This window comes from Martes martes (assembly GCF_963455335.1).
Source record: "Martes martes genome assembly, chromosome: 15".
Taxonomy (NCBI): domain Eukaryota; kingdom Metazoa; phylum Chordata; class Mammalia; order Carnivora; family Mustelidae; genus Martes; species Martes martes.
Window position 1 is genome coordinate 62,709,065 of NC_137903.1, and position 25,554 is coordinate 62,734,618.

The 25,554-nt window shown below is 39.4% G+C and overlaps 1 protein-coding gene across 2 annotated transcripts in view; it reads left to right on the plus strand.

Annotated features, from left to right (window-relative positions):
• RGS7 (regulator of G protein signaling 7) overlaps positions 1–25,554 on the plus strand; it is a gene marked incomplete at its 5' end in the record, with an annotated part of 513,767 nt that overhangs the window by 413,871 nt on the left and 74,342 nt on the right. For both annotated transcript variants that reach the window (XM_080824124.1, XM_080824125.1), the window contains 3 exons: positions 7,920–7,984; positions 8,743–8,819; positions 8,926–9,007. In XM_080824124.1, the coding sequence (XP_080680250.1) occupies positions 7,920–7,984; positions 8,743–8,819; positions 8,926–9,007 (224 nt within the window). The remainder of the gene's footprint in view (positions 1–7,919; positions 7,985–8,742; positions 8,820–8,925; positions 9,008–25,554) is intronic.

Consider the following 25,554-nt stretch of genomic DNA (forward strand, 5'->3'; position numbering starts at 1 on the left):
GTTAGGTTTCATATTCCCACTGGATTATTTGTTTGTTTGTTTGTTTGTTTGTTTGAAATGGAGAGGTAGTCCATGTTCATGGAGAAGAAGACTTAATATTGTCAAGATGTTAGTTCTTCCCAGGGTGCCTGGGTGGCTCACTTGGTTAAATTCCTACTGGATAATTTATTGATGTACTCTTGGAAAATGTGAACTTACTGCCTCATTTGATAAATTTAAATAAGAGAAGGAGAAATTAAGAAACCTTGACCTAGTATTATGGGAAATTTACATGAAAGCTAATATTTTTATTACAACAGTGGTTCAGAAATAGCATGAAAGTTAAATTATGGTATTTCTTATTATGCTTTGTTAAAAAATAGCTTTATTATTGGTTTAAAACTCTACTAAATGCTATAAACAACAGAGGTAATAGTGCCACATAAGAAAGAATGGGAAGTCAGGTACTAACTACTGAGATCACTAGCAGAACTTCAGAAAGTTTTGTAGGTATCTTTGTTATAACAGATCTGTTTTATTCACTACTCTCCAACTGAGGGAATAAGACACAAACACATGCAGTTGATTCGTATTCTTTGAGGCATGTATGTTCTATAAAGTTGCCACAAATACATAATTAGGGAATGCTGAGCCATTGCTCCTACGGGAAGTACGGTGTTCAGTTCCTGCAAGTTTCTGGTCACAACATTTTTGCCAACTGATCAATACCTACACCTTTGTTGGATGTGTGTTTCTTTCAACAGAGCCCTTAGCTCATATATTTTTTGATTCATAAACATTGACCTTACCACCAGCAGCATCTGGAGTCATTCACTAACAGAGCTTATCCAACATACATATTGTCTCCGAAAAGCACATCACAGTCTTCTTGCATCTAGAAACACTAGACAGCCCTGTGGCAGTATTCCTGGTGCTCATTTTAGACAGCAGAAACACCAAGAAAAAACACAAAAATGGAAGAAAAAAATGTGGCACTGAATAGACCATCAAAAAGACAACACGTTTACAGGATTAGCTGGAACAGGAAGGTAGCACATTGCCTCGGTCCACCTCAACTGAGAAAGTGTGTATCGGGCAACTCTATGTAGCTTTACCACTCTGAATGGCTGTGGATGATCATAAAAACACCACCAGTGTTGATTGGGGAGCTACAAATAAATTTTAGCAAGTAGGCAAATTTGCAGATACGGGATCAGCAAATAATGATGATCAGCTCTAATTTTTAAGAGAGAGAAAGAAAGTAAATTTGGGGAGAATTAAATATCTACAGCGATGTAAGGAATTACAAATCGCCAAAAACTCATGAGCCTTAGAAAAGCAATCAAACCTTTTAGGAGCCATTGATATATTTACAAAGAAAGATAAATTAAACAGCTCTGTTTCATTTGTCTCTCAACTTAAGTGGTTGGAGCATACAATCTGTGATATAATTTGTGGTTGAATGCATAGAGAACAGGATTCAAATAAGGTTCACAGCAGCAGTAATGGTTCTTGCATTTAGAGGCAACATTCTCAGAAATTAAGAAAAATGGATGCAAGTATGAAACAGATGCAAAGGACTTCCGCCCTTCTCAGCACTCTCTGAGAGCTAATGTGGGGCTCCCATCGCTACTGCCTTTATATCTTAACGTGGGATGAGTCTCTGCTGTGTGATCACAAACGCAAGAACCCTCCGATTTGCCTAGTTATTTTTTGTATGGCTCTGGAAGAGGATTTAGGCTCTCAGGATTTCACTGTTACTGCCAATTCAGTAAAGACGATAATACCTTTTTTTTCTGGGATAGTTGATTTAAGGCTCTGGATGAGGTAATATGTGTAAGCACATTCATGTGCAGCAGTCTGCATGGGACACTTCCTTTTCCTTTAGGAGATAGAAGTCCACAGCTGTAATTGTTTTCATACTCCTAGTTGGTTGCCTGTTATTCCACTGGTATCCCAAAGGAGTTCTTCTCGAGACTAGACCTTCAAGGCAGGTATTTGAAGATTTTCATGGTCCAGGCATTCAGTTAGCATAGTAGATCTCTCTTATCTTGATTAATCTTCTTTAGTCAAGGTATTTGATCTTATACAATAGGGAGTTCCTTCTACTACTTATAGTAACATGATCTTTGTTAACATATATCAGAAAATTTGGGGCGCCTGCGTGGTTCAGTCCGTTAAGCGTCTGCCTTCAGCTCAGGTCGTGATTCCCAGGGTCCTGGAAGGGAGCCTCTTGTCAGCTTCCCTGCTCAGTGGGGAGTCTGCTTCTCCCTCTGCCCCCCCCCTACTTCCCTGATTTGTGCTTTCATGCACACACTCTGTCTCAAATAAACAAAATCTAAAAAACATCAGAAAATTGAGTAATTTTAAAATTATTTTTATCATATGTTCTCTAGTTAATTTTCTGTTAAGATTTAATTTCTCTTTCAGTTAATGTTGGAGTTGCTGCTGAGTTATAAATTAAAAAAAATAAAATTCCTTAAAGTATTGTTATTCCTTAACTTCCATTCCTACAAATGCATTTCTAGTGGTTGAGTCATTAAATGAGTATTAGATTCTATAGGACTGTATTAACATTAAATTTAAAATACCTTCAAAGAATTAGTTTGGAAATTCTGTTCTTGAAGAAGATAAGAAAGGAAAGAAGATCCTGTTCCTTTAGAGTGAAATTAAGGATAATGTTTTTAAGTTTTTTGTTATTAAAAATCCAAAAATCATTGAGGTCTTAAGGGTATGTTCCTTCAGCATAGATAGAATCACAAAACATATTCTGCATCTTGGGATGGATGTAAGAGGCAAGAACTGACTTGCACACCATACTTCCTGGAAAATTTCCAAAATTGCTCCCATGCCCCTGCATGGATTAAGAAGAAAAGAAAGCAAAACTAGAATAGAAAGAATTATTAGGGCAGTGTAGAAATTGGAGCGTGGTACCACATACCACTTACTTAAAAGATGTATTCTGGAATCAATAGAATTTAGCCAAATGAAAGGAAGTTGGTGATAGCAGACTTACAATTTTTCCTCTCAAGAAATTAGGGCAGCTTTGCAGAATTGGATGAAGTCCTGACCAAACCCATGAATGATTCATTGATCCATGTGGGCTAGAGATAGGAGTAAGTCTTAGGAAGGCAGAGGAAGGCTTGCCCCATCTTGGATTAAGGTTTCTCAGGCTTGAACACAGCACTTAGAGAGAGTCCTATGCCTTGTCTGATGTTTTGTCTCTGACCGAGATTTCATAAAGCAGCTCAGGCTCTCAGACATTCCGGGAACAAGCCTAAGAGTAAAGGGGAGGAACCGGGGAAGCAGTGCAGTGTCCTTGCCGGACCGTTATGCCGGCGGCCGACAGTTACAACAGCAGAGCCAGGATTCTCCAGGTCAGCTTCACCGGTGTAGTGGCCTCCGTCCAAAATGGGTGAGCAATGCCGAAGGAACCCAGAAATAAGAAGTGTGGCCACATGGGTAATAGCTCGGTTTTTTTGAAAATCTGAGCTGTGATAGAATAATCTTAACAATTAAGCTATAGAAAAATGCCTGGGTGGATCTCAGTAATGTCATGTTGAGCAAGAAAAGCAGGTTGCAGAAAATGTACTGTGAATGCTATATGTATATATAAATGTATAATTTAAATAACATATAATTTAAAACTAAATCAGTGTTTGCTGAAGTGTACTCAATAGTGCCTATATCGTTTATTAAACTTCTCAAAAACATGGGAAAGTGTATTTCCTGCATGTACTTATATCTGATATTAGTGTCTATCTCTAATGTATAAATAGGCTTTCTGTGTAATAAGAAAAAGACAAATCCTCAAAGAGGAATACCTAATTTGCAGAAGAAAAAAGACTCTCAAATCATCAGGAAACATTTAGTCTGGTTTTTATTCAACAAATACATGGGGCGCCTGGGTGGCTCAGGGGGTTAAAGCCTCTGCCTTCGGCTCAGGTCATGATCTCCAGGTCCTGGGATCGAGCCCCGCATCGGGCTCTCTGCTCAGCGGGGAGCCTGCTTCCTCCTCGCTCTCTCTGTCTGCCTCTCTGCCTACTTGTGATCTCTGTCTGTCAAATAAATAGATAAAATCTTAAAAAAAAAAAAAAATACGTCCTCAGCATCTTCTGTGTCCAAGTATGTTCTAGGCAAGGGGACACACGGGCTAAACGACACAAGCAAAAATGTCCGGCCTCATGGAGCTGGCTTTCCATGAGGTGGCAGGGGGCGAAAATGAGCTCATCAGCTGCCTACATAAACGGGCACGGAAGTGGTATGGTAGGAGGTAGAAGGCTGGGTAGAGGAGGATAGTGGGAAGGGGGCGGGGGGGGGCTGTTGGGACGGGAGGTGTGGCTGAGAGCGTGGGTCTGAAGGGGGCGTGGCCACCGTTGGAGAGCAATTTGGAAGCAAGGTCCAAGGATAATGAAATGGGCAAACAAGGCCTTTGGCCTTTACCGGAAGTGAGGGGAGATAGGAAGTAGTTGAAAAATGGGAAGTTTGAATACAATGAAATCTGATTTAAGTCTTAACAGAATAACCCTGATTGCTTTGCTGAAAATGTACCCTCCAGAGTTTAAGCAAGATGCACTCATGCTTAAACTCTACGGAATTTGGTTACACGGATCAGAGGACTTGAAAGGTGCACAGCCCCTCATTCAGCAGTGACACTCTGGGAAATTGTCAAATACCTGAAAAATAAACCTACAGCCATACATACGTGTTTGCAGAAGTACTAGTAAATAATTGCAGGACGAAGGATATAATCCAAGTGTCCAACAGTAAGCACTCATTTAAATCAATAATGAATGGATTATCATGAAATAATTTTTCAGGATGTCACAGAATAACCCTTACTGATATGAAGTTAGCCAAATGCAACATTAAAGGATAAAGCTCATAAGATAGCATAGGTAGTACTGTTTTAAATAAACACATGCACATAAAGTTTTGACGTAAATACAGATACTCATGTGTATGTTTGTAGATGTATATAGAAGGGGAAAACCCAGACTATGTGCCAAATAATGACAGAAGTGAGATTAGAATGATTTTTTTCTTTAATATTTATGTTTTTCTGTATCATCTGAACTTTTATAATGAGGGGTAGGATTTTAAAAATTAAACTCCTTCAACTTCAAAGTAAAACAATCTGTGTGCGTCATTTTTAAAGGCGATACAACATTTCCTTGAACAAGTACCCATGAATCCCTTGCCCCACTGTGTTTCTCTCTTCCGTGTCATGAAGGCCGACATCTCTGCATTTCATGCTATTTCCTTGGGTTACATTCTCAGAAGTGCAAGCACTGGAACAACGGCCATGAATGTTTTAAGGCTTTATTACTCATTGTCTAAATCCTTTCCAGAAAGACTTCACTGGTTATGTTTGCCCACCCGCAGTGCTATTAAACTTCTCTATGGCCAGAATGAGTTGTCATCGCTCTGTAACATATCTGCTCTTCCGATGAGTGGAAAGTGATTTCCATAGCAGGGTGTTAAAATGGAAATCCAGCCGAAGTGTTAAGATCAAGACCCGATGTGGAAGTGCTGTTCTAGACTGACACACAAACTGTCACCCTAGCTCTGTCAGCTCCCATGGAGGGCGTGAAAGGATTAAGATGTTGGCTTCAAGACCAATTTTGTAGCTGTGAGGATGTCAGGAGTCATTGCCCCCATCAGCCCCAAGTAGGAAGAATGAGTGGGGACGCCCCTCATCTCAAGCCCCGTGACAAAGATTTCAAGGGCTTTCTGAGAGTGCTTGACAGGAGTCATCTGCTCGTGGGGATGCAATGAATCATGAACTCCAGTTCTTGGAATTACAAGGGGCAAGAGACCGGCTACGTAGTTCTGGGTAGAGGAATGAAAATGAAGTGGCTGTGTTCTGTGGTCTCCTTTCAGGGCAAAGAGTGCATGAGCGTTTCTCTCGTGTGTCATAGAAGCCGTGTGTGACAGAGAGTCCTGTCCTAGGGAACAGCCTGGACAGGCAAATGCAATGCAGAGAGAGGCCGGAGGTAGAGTCAGCCCCTACAAGGGCGCTGCAGGTGACAGATTCCCAGCAATGGTGGGACGCAGTTTCTCTGAAGCATCCCATGAAGGAACATGAGAAACATGATCAGATTTAAAACTCTGCCAAGACCAGAGAATGGCAACACCAGGTCACTGCACTGGTATCCGTCAAGCAAGAATGGCCGCAGCCCCCCTCCTCTCCTTCCTCCCTGCGCTCCGGCTCTAGGAGGTCAGAAGTCTTTGGTCATCAACACTCGCTGAGGACACAGAAGAACAAGGTGGACAAAGAAGACAGTCCCGCTTCTCTCACCCGCAGAAGCTGGGGGAAAGCAGAAGACCTTAAGCCTTTAAACCAGGCTCGGATTTTGGGCTGTTCCATGGGAGGGACATTCTGTAAGTTGGGTCTCTTTGAATTACCTTGACAAGCAAGACTGTGGATGCTGCTTGAGTTTTTATTCAGGAACTGGGGAAGGGTTCTCTCCCACGGTAAACTTGAAACAATTATAAAGAGGGTTTTGTGACAATATAGATTACATTTTACTCATTTTGAGAATTCGCATTTTGAAAATTACTAATATTACTGGAAAAATAAAACTCCCACGATTGTAGAAGGACGTGTTCTCAGATCAACTCCTGGAATCTTAGCGTCTGTAGCAATGCTAGCATCGGTCCATGGTTGGCTTTCTCCTTGGCCTTGGCCTTTGTAAAGGAAACTTTACAGGACAGAAACTTAATACACAGCATCAGTGTTTGCAGAGATCTCAGATTTTCTGTGTAAGATATTTCATAAACTGAGAGTTGCAGAGCCTAGGACAGTGATGGCAATTATAAGGACACCCCCAGAACTAACCATACAAAAAAGTGACATTTGACTGTCCTCATCTAGCAGATTCATTCAGCATCCAAAAGAGATACCTTGTCGTGAATTTCATGAGACTCAAATATCACATATTCTGGAAAAATTGCGAAAAGTGTTCTGGAAATCAGGACTATACCGGAGGGCTCCGAATGTCTTCATTTTGTCATAAGAGTTGCTAATAACCCTGAAAGAACTAAAGAAATGTGAGTTTTCAATGGCAGTCTCCTCTCTCCCTCCGGCACCCATCCCATAAATCTACTGCCCAAGTGGGCTTTCCCTGGCAGCAAAGATACGGAGTCCTTGGAAAAATGGAGCTAAAAGGTAGTCATATTATAGTTAGATGGTGGTCATAAAATAGTTAGGGAAGATGTTATACTTTTGTCTCTCCTAGTAACAAAACAATCGATGATGGTGCAATGTAGCAAAGGAGATGCCAAGAAGCCTTCAGTTTATGTTAATGGAGTCCTTCAGCTGACACAAGAATATGGAAATCATTGGATGTGCCAGTGATCCCCTCTCATGCAATTCCTTTCAACACAGTGGGGTTACTTATATATCTAGGTGTTTAAGCTCATTCGTTGTGTTATTTAGAGGCTTTGTTTTTTCCCTTATTCACTACAACTAAACAGTTACCAACATTCTAAACATATCTATTTTCTTATCAATACCACTATGCTTGACTTTCAGTAAAAATGTTACCCATTATTTATTTTTGTCAAAAAAAAATATAAAGAGGGACACCTGGGTGGCTCAGTTGGTTAAGCAGCTGCCTTCGGTTCAAGTCATGATCCCAGAGTCCTGGGATCGAGTCCCACATCGGGCTCCTTGCTCAGCGGGGAGCCTGCTTCTCCCTCTGCCTCTGCCTGCCTCTCTGTCTGCCTGTGCTCACTCTCTCTGACAAATAAATAAATAAAATCTTTAAAAAATATATAAAGAAAGAATATATATATATAAAGACAGAGAATTATGACTGGAAAACATGACAGAGACCAAGATGTCATGACTTATAATGCTGTATTTTTTTATTTTTAGTGAGTGCCTTCAGTTAATAAGCAGGCAAGAAATGATTGATTTTTTTTCCCCCTTTCAGCGGTTTACCTCTGCAAGAGAACGATGCAAAACAAGGCGAGGCTGGAATTGGCCGACTATGAAGCTGTAAGTACTAAGGACTTTCTGGCAAAGAAAGTCATAAAATGAACAGGAATAAGGCCTACAGTTGTTTCTGGCAATTCTGTTGACTTTACACCCCTGGATTTTAAGGACCAGATTTCCAGGATCAGGCATCAGAATGGCTCAACTCCCTGACTTGCTTGCTTTGTCTCATCACTCACATTGGAGATGGTGAACTTCTAGATGCTCAGACTCACAGGAGAAGGGAGAAATGTGTCTTTCTAAACTCAAGTATGAAACATTAGATGTGTCCTCTATATAGTGAAGACTCCTAATTTAGAGAATTAAGTACATTTCCTTTAAGTAAATCGTTTTTGCAAAACAGAAAACATTAATGTGATGTAATTTGTTCAGACAGTCACTGTGTTGTGATTTACTGGCTTTGAAGAACTGACTAGAAGTGGTAGTAGGCTACTGCGCCAGAGAACCCAATGGATGAGTTTTGAGCACTTTTTTTTTTATATATACAAAGTAATTTTTAGTATTTTAGATGTTTACTTGTGGTCACTAAAGTCAATGATTCATAAAATTAGTATTTGTGATAGGTTTCCGTCTTTCCTTTGAACCATTAGTATGAAGATGAGCTACATTCCATGACCATGACTTACCATTCAGAACCAGAGTACACTTACTACTTCAGAAATTCTATGGTTGTTTTCTTGATAAATTTATGCAGTTGATAAATGAGAAGTGAGTAGCGAAGACAAGCACCAGAACGTCTTAACCTGTGGTATATTTTTCAGGAGAGCCTGGCCAGGCTTCAGCGAGCCTTTGCTCGAAAGTGGGAGTTCATTTTTATGCAAGCAGAAGCACAAGCAAAGTGAGTCCTTGTGAGTCTTTCGGAAAATTTGTTCAAGTTGTGGCCTTTTGTCCAGAGAGGTGCTACAGTTAACCTGACTTATTATTCGGTGTTACGATGTTGACAGAGTGGACAAGAAGCGAGACAAGATTGAAAGGAAGATCCTTGATAGCCAGGAGCGAGCGTTCTGGGACGTCCACAGACCTGTGGTAAGCAAACGTGCTGATGTTCTCTCCAGTTCATAATCTGAGCCTTTGGAAACTGAAGGATGCCTGAAAAAGTGAGAGTAGCCCCATCACTCTGCCCCAGATCTTGGTGATTTCGTTAAGAAAAGACTGCCATTTTCATGTCACATAACCAGAATTCAGTAGTGTAATGTTTAATTTATAAAGCTATGCTTTTCCCCACCACAGCATCATTCTTGGCCTTTGAGGTACCTGATACTTTTATACCCTTGAAAGAAACAAGACTGCAGCAGAGAAGTCATACACAAACCATGCGACTTTGAGTAACAAATAATGAATGTCCTTGATTAATCCCGGAAAACTTTGTGCAAGGAATTCCACACTGTTGATGCGCATCATAAGAAAACATGTCTAATCTCACATATTTCTATTTTGATATTATGTGTTTGTCTTCTATATATTTCTTCAAATACAGACAGGACATTAGAAAATAATATTTACATAAATATAGAATAAATATCAGGGTCACAGCATGAGGCAAATCAAGACCAATGAGAATATTCTCAGCTACCTTCAGGATCAGACCAAAATAGGTCTGCTTTCCAAAGATTTCTGGCTATCTATGTGTGTGTTTCAATTTCAGATAGCAATGCTGTTGTTAAATTCTATGTTGAAATTTTCTCTCTTTGAATTCCCCAAAGATTAGACTTAGAATTGACTGGCTTCCCTGCTCAATATTCCGCTCAAGTTTTGTTGCTTATGGTGAAGAAGGATTATGAGGTCGTGTGGATAATTGTTGCAAGAATACAAAGCAGGATTTTTCCTTGTTTGTGTATTTTAAGCAATCTCTAGAAATCCGTTGATACATTATGTTCCTGTGTTTATCCACTTGATGGCCCTGGACATCTGGTGGCCCATCTCCAGCCTTGTTCAGCTTTGATGGCCTTCGTCCTTGGGGCAACCTCAGAGAACTCGCGCCCTGACTTCCCTGCACTGCCCGCATTCATTCCGTGGCACACGCGCCCGCTCACAGAGCATGTAAACGGACCCCACCTCGACCTTCTCCTCTGCTCCATTCCCTACGAGTCACTCAGCTGGTCTCAGACCCGCTCTGTGCCCCTGTTGGAGGCAGAACCTGTTCACAGTTGTTGTTGCTCTTTCCTGTCCCCTGTGTCTCCCTGCAGCAAGGAGCCCATACGAGTGCTCTCCAGAGGGGTCCCCTCCTTCAACATTCACTAGGCTCCTAATCAGAAATTCCTCCTAAGGAGCACCCTGAGGGAGAAACCACCCTGAAGCCAAGGCCTCCGTCGCCCTTTATTCAACTTCTAGGCCCTGATGATAGCAGGTGCAAATGTTGAGAAAACTAATCTGTGGGAATCTCTCTTGGTCTCAGTCTTTTACTTCTGAACTCTTGGTCTCCCCTACACTTTCCATTTTACTTAGGCTGTTCTTGAGGAACTTGGAATCTGGGTCCGAGTTCTCGGCAATGGGAGAATTACCACAACATGGCCTTCCTTGGTGTTTACCACGTGGCTTACGGGGATGATCTGGTTGTGTGGACTCTCCTCTTCAAAGGGTCTCTTCTCTGTCCACTCTGAAACTTTTTGAACTCTCTGAGGGATAACCCTTTGTCCCCAACTTTTTAATGTATCATTCCTATAGTCATCTGCCTGCGCAATGACTAACTACTCTTTCCATCAAAAGCCATATTTGAACCTCCTAAAACACAGCATGCCTGTGCAACCTCATACGAAAATGCCATTTATTCTCTATCGGTACTTGCTGGACATTTTACTCCATGCAGTGTTGATTAGAACATAGTTCTTGATCCTAAGACTCACCTCCAGTGGAAGCATTTTACGAACATGGTCACAAACACTTTAACACAGATAGGACTGCTCATTTGTTTCCTGGGGGAAAATACGGAGGGTCATTGGGTTTGCGTGACTTGCCCATGCCCACCCAGCTAGTAGTAGTGGAACCAAGCCTGAGCCAACTATCTCCTACTCATAGTCTGAGTCCCAAAGGAAGGGAGCCATAGGGAAGGAAGGTGGCTCCAGGCTCCAGTTCAAGAAAGCAGCCGCAGCAGGAGTGATGCCCTCACTCCATTCTGCAAACAGAAGGGATAAAGAGTTCCTAGTAGTGCACATGTGATATAGCTGTGTTTATAGGTGTCTTGTTATAGGTTTATTTTACTCGTACATTTTACTCATGGATTTTGAATATACTTTTTTCATTCATTTTGCTGTTTCCAAGAGCCCAGGGTTCAAGCTGTCTTTTAAACACTGTAGGCCACACAGCTGTGATCCAGGGGAGCCCCACTGACATAGGGAGAACAGTGTGGTCGGGTGTGGGACCCGTCCCAGTAGTTTTGGCCACAATAAGTACTATCTCCTATATTCAGATCGGATCATCTTTGTAATCTAAATACGGTTTCAAGAATAATCTAAAATTTTTATAAAGGTATAAATAAATCTAGTTGATATAAATTATTAGTACATGGAAGAGATCACAAAGAACTCTTATTTTTATTTTGGTTTTGAAAAGACAAATTATAAAAATATGAACTAACCGCTCTAAGTCTTAAAATTTGGAGAACGATATTCCTGTTAGAAATAAAACAAAAACAAAAACCTCTATTCAGATTTCACGGATTAGTAACACAATTTAATTGAAAGGCTTTTAAGTTATAAAATTATTTTTTCCTAGATTGGTTTGACTTCATCAATATATAAAGCATCATTGTTTTCAAAAACCAGACATGGAGTTATTTTAATAGTCAAATTTGTTGACTCTTTTCATTTTACTTCTCCTCACACAATTCTACTAATAACATTTCGGTAAAAAAAAAAAACATAACAGGGAACAGTTAATCCTCATGACGCTTTTATTAATTCAAGGTGATCTGCTACATTGTGTGGTTTGGTTTGCTTTAATTTCATCTGGTTTTACTCTGGCATTTATTTAACCAAAAGTACGTTAGAAGCCATCAGCTAGAAATGTGGTAGGGAGTCTTTAAAGGTATACCTTTAAAAATTAATTTAAAATATTATAGTATATTACCTTGTATATTGTATATTGCCTTGTATATATCCACTTGAAGATATAGAAGATATACATAGTATGAGTTTACTTTTTAAAAAGCTGTTGGGTCACTTAACACAGTGTAATCAGTCTATAGCACTTAATACCATTAGGAAGTAAATCTAGCTTCTCTCATGCCAGTGTTTATTCCAGGAAAATAAATGAATAAACGAAGTCATTAACACCAAGAAGGACTCTTCAGTTGCCAGGGATTCCAGATAGAATTATCAAAAACTAACTACTCAAGAAGACAGTGGGAGAAATGCACCAAATTGTAGTAAATATCAAGGATAATTTGGAATTTGTGTTAATCTGTGTGTTTAATGTTTCAGTATTTTTATGAAGCCCCCTCAAGGGCTAGTGCTTTCATAGTCTGTATTAATAGAATTTTAGAGGCTAGTTTAATTGAAGTAAAAATCATGCTTGTCATAATGCTAAGGAACTCAATGGTAGAGTTTTATGCTCAATTCTAGAAACCATACTTTAAAAAAAAAAAAAGGAAGTGTGGTTGAATTATAGTTGAGGTAGATAGTGAAGGGGCAAAGTCAAAAATAAGAAGTAAGGAAATTATGAAATTCTTAGAGGTTAGTAGCCTTAAGGTTAAGAGGACCCAAAAAAGGTATCTCCATATTTTGGAAATTTAACTGTGTAGAGTGGGAATGTGGCTTATTCATTTACCCCATGTTGGATTCTGGGTGGCCAATGTGGAAACAACTGGAAAACAAAAATCACAATTAAAAAAAAAAGAACTTATCCCCCTGGGGCAAATAACACATTGTATGTTAATAAAAATAATTAATTAAAAAGAAAAGAACTTATCAAACTCAACACCCAAAAAATAAAAAATCCATTTGTTAAGGAATAAGCAGAGGACAATAATAGACATTTCTCCAAAGAAGACATACAAATGGCTAACAGACACATGAAAAAATGTTCAACATCACTCATGATCAGGGAAATACAAATCAAAAACACAGGAGATACCTCCTCACACCAGTCAGAATGGCTAAAATGAACAACTCAGGAATCGACAGATGTTGGCGAGGATGCAGAGAAAGGGGGACCCCCTTACACTGTTGGTGGGGATGCAAGCTGGTGCAGCCGCTCTGGTAAACAGTATGGAGGTTCCTCAAAAAGTTAAAAATAGAGCTACCCTATGACCCAGCAATGGCACTACTGGGTATTTATCCATGCAAAAATAGTGATTCAAAGGGGAAGATTTAAGATGGTGGAGTAGGGGGACCCTAGGTGTGTCTTGGATGTTGAATGCAACTAGTTATCAAATCATTCTGAATACCTGAGAAATCAGTCGGAGATCTGAGAAAAGGAATGCTGCAAGTCTTCAATTAGAAAAGTGACCACCATTTGGAAGGTAGGAGGTGCAGAGACTGAATCCAGGATGATAGAGCTAAAGATACCCCGGTGGGGAGGGAACCTGCTGAAGGAGGCTTCCGCAAGTATTGTAAGCAGAGGAGAGCAAAATTGGAGCTCTTAGGAATCTGCTACAGTGCCATAGGTCCCTGGCTTAAAGGTGCTCAGGTGGGGAAGCAGGATGAAATCTCAGGTGTGACACTGTAGTCTGAGCATCTCTGGGGGTCACAAGAAGAATGAGGGCATCAGAGTTCCCAGGCGTAGGATCGGGGAAGCCAGCTGAGAACAGTCTAGGTGCAAGCTTTCTGCTCTGTGTTGCCATAAACTTCAAACCACGGCACAGTCGTGCGGCCACTTTCCTGGGAGGGGCCAGCAAAGGGCAGAAGTGTGGCCAGACCCACCCCTTTCCCCAGAAGGAAGAGCATGTGTCCCCTCGGTAAGAGTCCATAAAATTTGGAATCTTGGATCTCTGTTGTGCCTGAGATTAAAATGCTTGGTCACAGGCCGGGTGAACAGAGAGTTCTGATGGAAACTGGGGAGACAAGAGTGATTGATTGTTTGCCTGTGAGGGCTCACTGAACAGTGAGGGGCACAAATTTTCAGCTCCCAGGGCTGGAGAGTGGGGTGCAACCATATTCATCCCTCCCATCAGAGCTGAAAGCCTTCAGGGAGTAAGACAGCGCCACCTAGTGGAATCCGGAGCCGCTTGCGCTGAGCCCTGTATGTCCACAGGAGGCACCTTTGCCATAGGGCAAGTCCACCTGAGGCACAGCGCAATAGGCCCCTCCCCCAGAAGACTAGCACAAACATCTCACTGTACCAAGTTTAGGTATGATAGAGGGCTGCAAAGCTTCAGCTCTTGGGAAAAATAATACATACCATTCTTCCTATTTTTATTTTTTAGTATTTTTTTCAGTTATTTTTCTTAACTTTTCCAACTCTTTTTAAAAATTTTTATTTTTACTTAAGTTGTATATATATATAAATAAATATATATTTTTTGTTTCCTTTTATTGCATTTTATTTTATTTTGCACACACACACATTTATACACACACATATATGTGAAGTTTTTCTTTCTTATTTTGGGATCTAGTTTTTCATTGTTTCTTTATCTTTTGTTGTTTGCTTTGGGTTTTTTTCTTTTGTCATTGTTGTTGTTTTTTCTCTTCTTTTCTGCACAAAATGACAAAATGGAGTAATTCACCCCAAAAGAAAGAATAGGAGATAGTACTTATGGCCAAGGATTTGATCAATTAAATAAGAGGTCTGAACTAGAATTTTAAAAGACTATAAAGATACTTGCTGGGCTTGAAAAAAACATAGAAGGTACTAGAGTATCCCTTACTCTAGCAGTGAAAGAACAAAAATCTAATCAGACTGAAATTAAGAATGCTATTACCAAGATGTAGTCCCAAGTGGAGACCACAAAAATGAGGAAAAATGTGGCAGAAGAGAGTCAGTAATATAGAAGATAAAACGATGGAGAATAAGGAAGCTGAAAAGAAAGAAAACTACTAGATCATGAAGGAAGACGTAGAGAACCAAGCAATTCCATAAAGCAAAATAATATCTGGATAATAGGAGTCCTAGAAGATGAAGACAGGGAGAGAGGGACAGAAGGTTTATTTAAACAAATTATAGCTGAAAACCTCCCTAGCCAGGGTAAGGAAACAGGCATTGAAGTCCAGGAGGCACAGAGAACCCCCTCAAAATCAATAAAAATAGGTCAACACCTTGACATAGAATAGTGAAAATTTCACTATTGAAAATTTCAAAGATAAAGAGAAAATCCTGAGAGCAGCTTGGGACAAGACATCCTTAACCTACAAGCTGAAACCTACATTCTTGAGTGGAGAGACAGACCAAAAGTAACAAAGACCAGAAAGGAACAGAGACAGTCTACAGAAACAGTGGTTTTACAGATTTTATGATAGAACTAAATTCATATCTTTCAAAAAATACTTCAAATGTAAATGGACTAAATGCTCCAGTCAAAAGAGATAGGGCATCAGAATGAATTAAAAAAAAAAAAAAAGGCCCATTGATATGCTGCTTGCAAGAGACTCATTTTAGACTCAAAGTCACCTCCAGATTGAAAGTGAAGGGGTGGAGAACAAATTATCATGCTAACGGACATCAGAAGAAAGCTGGAGTAGCCATCCTTATATCAGAAAACTAGATTTTAAACCAAAGACTGTAATAAGAGATGAAGGACACTGTATCATAATAAAAAGATCCATCCAACAAGAAAATCTAACAGTTGTAAATATTTATACCCCTACCTTGGGAGCAGCTAAATATATAAATCCAATTAATAACAAAATAAATTCATTGTTAATAATAGAATAATAATAAGGGACTTTAACAAGCCACTTGCAGCCATAGACAGATCATCTAACCAGATCAACAAGGAAACAAGGACTCCGAATGACACACTGGACCAGATGGACTTTACAGATATCTTCAGAGCATTTCATCCTAAAGCAGCAGAATGTACACATTCTTTTCAAGTGCACATGGAACATTCTCCAGAATAGATCACATGCTGGGTCACAAATCAGGTCTCAACTGATACAAAAAGACTGAAATCACACCATGCATATTTTCAGACACCAGTGCTATGAAACTTGAAGTCAATCACAAGAAAAAAAAATGTGAAAGAAGGTGAAAGAACATTCTACTGAAGAATGAATGGGTCAGCCAGGAAATTAAAGAAGAATAAAAAAAAAAAAATACATGGGAACAACTGAAAATGAAAACAGGATAGTTCAAAACCTTTGGGATGCAACAAAGGCAGTCCTAAGAGGGAAGTATACAACAATACATGCCTTCCTCAAGAAACAAAAAAATTCTCAAATATACAATTAACATTATACCTAAAGGAGCTGGAAAAAGAACAGAAAATAAAGCCTGAATCCAGCAGAAGAAGAGAAATAATAAATATTACAGCAAAAATCAACGATATGCAAATTTTAAAAAGCAGTATGGTACTGGCACAAAAACATACACATGGGTCAATGTGGCAGAACAGAGAAATGGACCCCCAACTCTATGGTCAACTAATTCTTGACAAAGCGGGAAGGAATATCCAATGGAAGAAAGACAGACTCTTCAACAAATTGTGTTGGGGGCCCCTGGGTAGCTCAGTCGGTTAAACGTCTGCCTTCGGCTCAGGTCATGATCCCAGGATCCTGTAATCGAGTCCTGCATCAGGCTCCTTGATGAGGAGCTTCTCCCTCTGCCAGCTGCTCCCCCTGCTTGTGCGCTCCCACACGTGCGCTCTCTCCCTCTCTGGCAAATAAATATACAAAATCTTAAAAACAATTGTGTTGGGAAAATTAGAAAATTAGCCACATGCAGAAGAATGAAACTGGATCACTTTCTTATACCACACACAAAGAAACTCAAAATGGATGAAAGATCTAAATGTGAGACAGGAATCCAACAAAATCCTAAAGGAGAACACAGGTAGCAACCTCTTTGTCCTCGGCTACAGCAACTTTTTGCTAGACTCCAAAGGCAAGGGAAACAAAAGAAAAGATGAAGTATTGGCACTTCATCAAGATAAAAAGCTTCTGCACTGCAAAGAAAACAATCAATAAAACCAAAAAGCAACCTATGGAATGAGAGGAGATATTTGCAAATGACATATCAGATAAAGGGCAAGTATCCAAAATCTATAAAGAACTTATCAAACTCAACACCCCCAAAACCCAAAAAATCCAGTCAAGAAATGGACAGAAGACATAAACAGACATTTCTGCAAAGAAGACATCCAAATGGCTAACAGACACAAGAAAAAGTGCTCAACATCAGTGAAATACAAATAAAAAACACATGAGATACCACCTCACACCAGTCAGAACGGCTAAAATTAACAACTCAGAAAACAATAAATGTTGGCATGAGGATGCTGAGAAAGGGGAACCCTCATACTGTTAGTTGGAATGCAAACTGGTGCAGCCACTCTAGAAAACAGTATGGAGTTTTCTCAAAAAGTTAAAAATAGAGCTACCCTATAACCCAATGACTGCACTATGGGGTATTTAGTCAAAGGATACAAACATAATGATCCAAAAGGGCATGTGCACCCCAATATTTATAGCAGCAGTGTCCACAATAGCCAAAGAAAGAACCCAGATGTCCATCAGTAGATGAATGGATAAATAAGATGTGTACACACACACACACACACACACACACACACACACACAGGAATATTACTCAGCCATCAAAAAGAATGAAATCTTGCCATTTTCAACAACACGGCTAGAACTAGAGGGTATTATTTTAAGTGAAATAAGTCAGATAAAGACATATCATATTGTTTCATTCATGCATGGAATTTAAGGAACAAAACAGATGAATATAGGGGAAGAAAAGGAAAAATAAAATTAGGTGAAAACAGACAGACAAGCCATAAGGGACTCTTAAATATAGGGGACTAAGTGAGCATTGCTGGAGGGGAGGTCAGTGGAGAAGTGGGGTAATTGGATGAAGGGCATTAAGGAGGACAGTTGATGTTATGACCAGTGGGTGTTTTATGCAAATGATGAATCACTAAATTCTACCCCTGAAACCTCAGACCTTTTGACTACCTTTACCCATTTCCTTCATATACATGCACTCCATGCCTCTGGCAACCACTTACCTGTTCTCTGTATCAATGAGTCTGTTTTTTTTAGGTTTCACCTGTAAGCAAAATCATATAGTCTTTCTCCATCTGATTTGTTTGACTTTGCATAATGCCCTCAAGTTTCATCCGTGTTGTCACAAAGGTCAGGATTTCCTTCTTTTTTATGGCTAAATAATATTTCAGTGTATGTTTAATATATGCCACATTTTTAAAAAGATTTTATTTATTTATTTGAGAGAGAGTGAGTGAGAGAGAAATGAGCACAAGCAGAAGAGGAGTAGAGGGAGAGAGAGAGGCAGACTCCCTGCTGAGTAGGGAGCCCCATGCAGGGCTCAATCCTGGAACTCCGGGATCATGACCTGAGCCAGAGACAGATGCTTAACCCACTGAGCCGCCCAGGTGCCCCATGCCACATTTTCTTTATTCATTCATCTGTTGATCAACACTTAGGTTATTTCCATATCTTCCTATTATAAATAATGCTACAATGAACACGGGGATAGAGATATCTCTTCAGAATAGTGATTTATTTTCCATTAGATATACACCCAGAAATGAAGTTGCTGAGTCCTATGGTAGTTCTATTTTAATTTCATGGGGAGCCTCCATACTATTTCCCGTAGTGTCTGTACTAGTTTACATTCCCACCAACAGTGTACAAGGGATAGTTTTTCTCTACATCCTCTCCAGTACTGTTTCTCTTGTTTTTTTGATAATAAACATTCTAATAGATGTGAGGTGATACGTCATTGTGATTTTAATTTACATTTCCCAGACGATTAGTGCTGTTGAGCGTCTTGTCATGTACCTGTTAGCCATTGGATATCTTCTTTGAGAAAACGTCTATTCAGATCTTCCTTTTTTAAATTGAGTTTTTGTTGCTTTGTTACTGAATTGTATGAGTTCCTTATATATTTTGGATTTTAACTCATATCCAGTATATGGTCTGCAAATATTTTCTCCCATTCCACAGATTGTCTTTTCACCTGTTGAGTGTTTCTTTTGCTGTGTAGAAGCGTTTTCGTTTAATGAAATCCCACTTGTTGATTTTTTTATTGCTTGTGTTTTAGGTGTCATAGCCCAAAAAATCTCTGGAAGACCCATGGGAGGAGTTTTTCCCTACGTTTGCTTCTAGGAGTTTTAGGATTTCAGGTCTGACATTTAAGGCTTTAATCCATTTCAAGTTAATTTTTGTGAGTGGTGTACAATACAGGCCGAGTTTCATTCTTTTGCATGTGAATATCTAATCTTCCCCGCATCATTTATGGAGGGGATTATCTTTTCTCCTTTGAGTATTCTTGGCTCCCTTGTCAAATATTAGTTGATTCTACCTGAATGGGGTTTATTTCTCGCTCTTGATTTTGTTCCATTGATCTGTATGTCTGGTTTTTGTTGTGGTTGTTGCTTTTATTAACATATGCTGTATTATTAGTTTTACAGGTAGGATTTAGGGATTCATCAGTTGAATACAACACCCAGTGCTCATTACTTCAAGTGCACTCCCATCACCCAATTATCCTTTTCACCCACCCACCCCCAACAACCCTCAGTTTGTTTTACGTCCACACCGTACTCTCTTGATTACTGTAGCCTTGTAATATTGTTTGAAATTGGGACGTGTAGTGCCTCTAGCTTTGTTCTTATTTTTCAAGATTGCTTTGGCTACGTGGGGTCTTTTGTGGTTCCATGTGTTTTTTAGGATTGTTTTTTCTATTTCTCTAAAAAACATCTTTGGGATATTGATAGGGATTGCATTGAAACTACAGATAGCGGTTCTCATATGAATTTTGAAACTCATTAAGTTAAGGGTAATTGTGGCCCAGATGCAGGAGTGGTTTGTCAGTGGAAAGCGACAGGGTCAAAGAGGATTCGTTATCAATTTGAAAGATTTCTTAATCTTTCTTCTTCCTTACATATAGTCCCATAATTCAGGAAGAGTGCTTGAACTCTCTATACATTTTTTTTTCTTCAAATAAGTCAGTATGAAGCAGTCTGTGTGTGTGTGTGTGTGTGTGTGTGTGTGTAAAAATTTATTAAAACATGCAATTCAAGGGTGTCTGGGCGGGAGGGAGGTGGTTGATCTGCATAAGAAGCTCCATATTTGGTTAGGTCTGAGTGATTCTGACTGAGATCCAATAAATAGAAAGGAACAATAAGGTTTTTGAAATAAAATCATCCTAGAGGAAACAAGGAAATCCAGTGGATGGTTCTTCAAAATGAAACAGTGCTGATGTTCTGGGTCTAAGGGATGAAAGACAGCCATACTTGTCCCCCACAGCCCTTCTGTGGAGCCAGCTTATGGCCTTTAAACTGATTTTGTTTTTGTCTTGTTTTATTTGTTTTTTTACATTTCTTCAGTTTTATTGAGGTATAACTGACAAATAAGAGTATAAGATATTTAAAGTGTAAACATGGTGATTTGATTTATGTATACATTGTGAAAGGATTCCCCCTACCAAGTTAATTAACACTGAATTATAGAGTCAATTGAAAGAGCTGTAATGTAGGAAACACAGGTCATTTTAAGTGTGGGCATATTCAGATGTGTCCATTGTGAGGTAGAATTGGGCACATATAACGTGTCACCCTTCCACTAACCTTGGAAATTCACAGTTGCCCAGTGGGAGCTCCAAAGTTATCCTTGGAGACAGTGCAATCAAGGAACGGTATTTGTGCTACAAACTATGAAGCAGAAGACCACAGTCACAAATACTCCTGCAGACATCCTGTGGGAGACACCAACTTGACATACTTTGTTGGGGAAGAGGTAGGGAAACCCGGTGCAAGGTAAAGGGACAGGTATCTTTTAAACTTCTAGTAAAGTATAAAATACATAGAGAAAATTGCATAAAGCATAAGTACTCAGTGAATTTTCACAAATGGAACCCAGCCATGTAACAAGCATCCAGATTCAAAACAAAACAAAGCAAAGCAAAGACAGAACATTACCAGCACCCCAGAGCCCTCCTCGTGACCATTCCAGTCTACTCCCTCCGCCAGCTTGCCTCCTTGTAATCTTTATATAAATGGAAACGTCAGTTGCACTCTTCTGCATTCGACATCTTTGTATGAGATTTTTTTCATATTATTGTGTGTAGTTGTCGTTTATCTTCATTACCATATAATATCTCATTACGTGGGAGAAGGGGACTTCATTATAGACCAGTGTTAAATTACCTTCCACGTGGTTAACTTCATCATCGCATCCATAATTCTGATACTCAGTTTATAGCTTTCACTAATGTTATATTCATGGTTCAACTTTAGTTCTTTCAGACTTTTAATTATCACACAAAACCTTCAGTTTAATTTCTTTGATGTTTCGGTTCAAAAGTGACACACACCACCAAATGAAATAGGAAAACAAGGTAAATGATACCATGTTATATATAGCAAAACAGTAATCTTCTAACAAATATAGAACTTGTAAATCAGTGAGAAGTCAAAGAAATAAAAATATAATGAAAAATGCTTATATTTTCTACCATCAAGCTTGCAAAGATTTTTTAAGAAGGTAATACTGTAACCATTTATTTCATACTGTTACCATTTATTTCATACTGTCTTACCATCTTGGGCCCAAATGTCAGTTATTTGGTTGTTGTGGAGGAGTAAGTAATAGATAGGCATGTACTTGGATGGAAGGATGGACGGACAATTCCCCTGGTAGTATTAAAATTAGACATTAATGGGTATGTACATATATAGTAAGAAAAAAACAACAGTAGTTTTGAAAAAAGAATCAAGACTTTCAGTCCAGCATACAAAGACCTCGAAAGCTGTACTTCCATTCTCATAACAAGAAAAAGCTGAAAATGAACCGTCGTTCTTAGACCCATCAGGGAATGCTGTCTCAGGGCAAACCAGTGTCTGTCCTCAAAACTGGAGAGGCAGACCAGTGGTTACAAGAAATCACCAGCTGACCTGAGCAGAATCGCAGAAGCAGGAGCCTCTACAGGAACTCATCTGGGGTAAGAAAACTTGAGCTCTCACTGACACCTTGCTGGAGGCTCAGTGTAGACAAGCTTGGCCATGACCACTCCAGGGGAGCCCAGTGTGGCAGGTGCCACACTTTTGTAAGTTTACCTCCAGAAGATCTACTAGATTCCCATCCACAAGGATCTGAGAAAAATCCCCTCCTGCTTCTCACAGAGGAAAGGGAAAAGGAGCCATTTTTAAATATGCCCAGAACATTCTCATCTTCATAAAAAGACTTGCCTTCAAGAGAAACTGTTTCGAAAGAGCCAAACTGACTGAGGATGTACAAAACCTAACCAACATGAGGGAAGGGAAATGCTCAACTCCAGCCCCTCGCTAGCCTTCCTACCTTAGCAAGAGAAAGACCTTGTAAGTGTCACAGCCCAGGGGCCACGGGCCCCCTAAAAGACCAAGACCTAATCGTAGCCATAGAATGCTTCTTCCCACCCAGGCAAAACCACCACATCAGTAGGGCTCCTAAGTGACAACAGGGGATTACAAGGAAAGAAACTGCACATCTCAGGTCTTGTTTAAGATGCATAGGATGTGTCTCCCTAAGACAACAGGGAAGATAAAAAACAAGCACCTCAGAGAAAATTTTAGTCTCTGATAACTACAGAAACAGAAAACCATAAACACAGCCTAACCCCTAGTCCCATACGCATAAACCACACACTGAATGCCTCTTTACCTCAATTCCTTTTACCAGTACATGTTGTCTGGCTTTCAAGAAAAAATTGCAGATATAGTAAAAATAATGATAGTAGTAATGATAATAATAACAACAACAACAACAACAACAAAAGCAGTTTGAAGAGACAGATCAAACACTAGAATCAGATTCAAATAGGTCAAAGATGTTGAAATAATCAGACGAGCAATTTGAAAAAAATGTGATGAATAAGCAAAGACTTCTAATGGGAAAAGTGGACAACTGGAAAGAGCAGAAATGTGATATAAACAGGGATAGGGAAACTAAGAAAAAAACAACAATCAACCATGGAACACTACATCAAAAACTAACAAGGTACTGTGGGGTGACTAACAACATAATAAAAAAATTTTAAAGGAAAAATTTTTAAGTTAATTTTTATGATGGTTAAGGTTAAAAAAAAGAAAAGAAAAAATTAAAAGGAAATGCTAGAAATAAAGAAATAAGTTAAAAATACCAACAAAAGTGAACAATGGCTTTCATAGAGCTCATCAATAGACTGACATGGCCAAAGAAAAAAATCAATGGGCTTCAAAAAGTATCCATAGCAAATTCCAAAACTAAATTGTAAAGAGGAAAAAAAGAATGAAAAAAAAAACCCAGAATATCTAAGAACTGCGGAGTATTAAAGACACACTCTACTTGTAGTGAGAATGCCAGAAAGAGAAGGAAGAGAGAAAGGAAAGAACTGAAATAATGACCGTTTGAAGCAACAATGACTTAATTTCCAAAAGTCAGTGCCAAACCACAGAGCCAGGAACTCAGAGAACACAAAACAGAGTAAATACCAGAAAACCCGAACATAGATATATTGCATTCAAACTGCAGAAAATCAAGACAAAGGGGAAATCTTGAAAGAAGCCAGAGGGGAAAAACTCCTTACCCTTTTAGAAGAGCAAGTATAATAATTACATCAGACTTCTTTGCAGAAACCGTGCAAGCCCGAGAATGGGGTAAAGTAGTAAGTGTTGGTATAGCTAATTTGGAAGACAGTTCTGAGTTTCCTACAAAACTGAACAAGCTCTTACCAAGTGATATAGCAATTACGCTCCTTGGTATTTGCCCAAATGAGTTGAAAACATGTCCACAAAAAACCTGCACGTGAATGCCTATAGAAGCTTTATTAACAATTGTCAAAACTTGGAAACAACCAAGATGTTCTTCAATAGGAAACTGTGGTTCATACATTGGAATGTTTTTCATTAATAAAAGAAATGAGCTGTCAAGCTACAAAAAGATATGGCTGAACCTTAAATGCGTAGTGTTACGTGAAAGGAGCCAATCTAAAATGCGATGTACTGTATGATCCCAACTCTGCGATATTCTGCAAATGGCAAAACTCTACAGCTAGGGAAAATACGGGTAGTTTTTAGGGGTTGAGGGAGAGGCAGGGAGTGGTGAGTGGGTGGAGCACAGGAAATTTGGAGAGCAATGAAACTAATCTGGAGGATATCATAATGGTGGGTACATGTCATACCTTTCTCAAAACCCATAAAAATTACAGCACAAAGTATGAACCCTAATGTCAGCTATGGATTTTAGTTAACAATGATGTATCAATATGGGCTCATCATAGATTGTAATAAAAGTACCATACTAATGTAAAATGTTAATGGGGGAAACCAGGTGGCAGTGGGCAAGAGAGCATGTAAGACATCTCTGTACCTTTTGCTCAATTTTTCTGTAAACTTAAAGCTGGGAGGGGGGGAGTCTATAATTTAAAAAAGGAAAAGCTCAGATAAAAACATTTTTATTTATTTTTTTCATGATATAGGTTTTATTAGACAGTAATAAATGACCTTTCCCCAATAATATCTAGCCTCTCAAGATCTTAGAAACCTTGCTTCCAAAATTCTTTTTCTTTTCTTTTTTCAGTGTTTCAAAATTCATTGTTTATGCACCACACCCAGTGCTCCATGCAACACGTGCCCTCCTTAATACCCACCACCAGACTCACCCATCCCTTCACCCTCCCCCTCCAAAACCCTCAGTTTGTTTCTCAGAGTCCACAGTCTCATGGTTCATCTCCCCCTCTGATTTTCCCCAATTCACTTTTCCTTTCCCTCTCCTAGTGTCCTCCGTGTTATTCTTTAAGTTCCACAAGTAAGTGAAACCAAATGAAAATTGACTTTCTCTGCTTGACTTATTTCACTCAGCATAATCTCTTCCAGTCCCGTCCATGTTGACACAGAAGTTGGGTATTCCTCCTTTCTGATGGCTGAGTAATATTCCACTGTATATATGGACAACATCTTTATCCATTCGTCTGTTGAAGGGCATCCTGGCTCTTTCCACAGTCTGGCGATTGTGGCCATTGCTGCTATGAACATTGGGGTACAGATGGCCCTTCTTTTCACTACATCTGTGTCTTTGGGGTAAATACCCAGTTGTGAAATTGCAGAGTCAGGGTAGCTCTATTTTTAATTTTTTGAGGAATCTCCACACTGTTTTCCAAAGTGGCTGTGTCACCTTGCATTCCCACCAACAGTGTAAGAGGGTTCCCCTTTCTCCACATCCTCTCCAACATTTGTTGTCCTGTCTTGTTAATTTTGGCCATTCTAACTGGTGTAAGGTGGTATCTCAGTGTGGTTTTGATTTGAATTTCCCTGATGGCTAATGATGATAAACATTTTTTCATGTGTCTGTTATCCATTTGAATGTCTTCTTTGGAGAAGTGTTTTTTCATGTCTTCTGCCCATTTTTTGACATGATTATCTGTTTTTTGGGTGTTGAGTTTGAGGAGTTCTTTATACATCTTGGATATCAGCCCTTTGTAGTATCATTAGT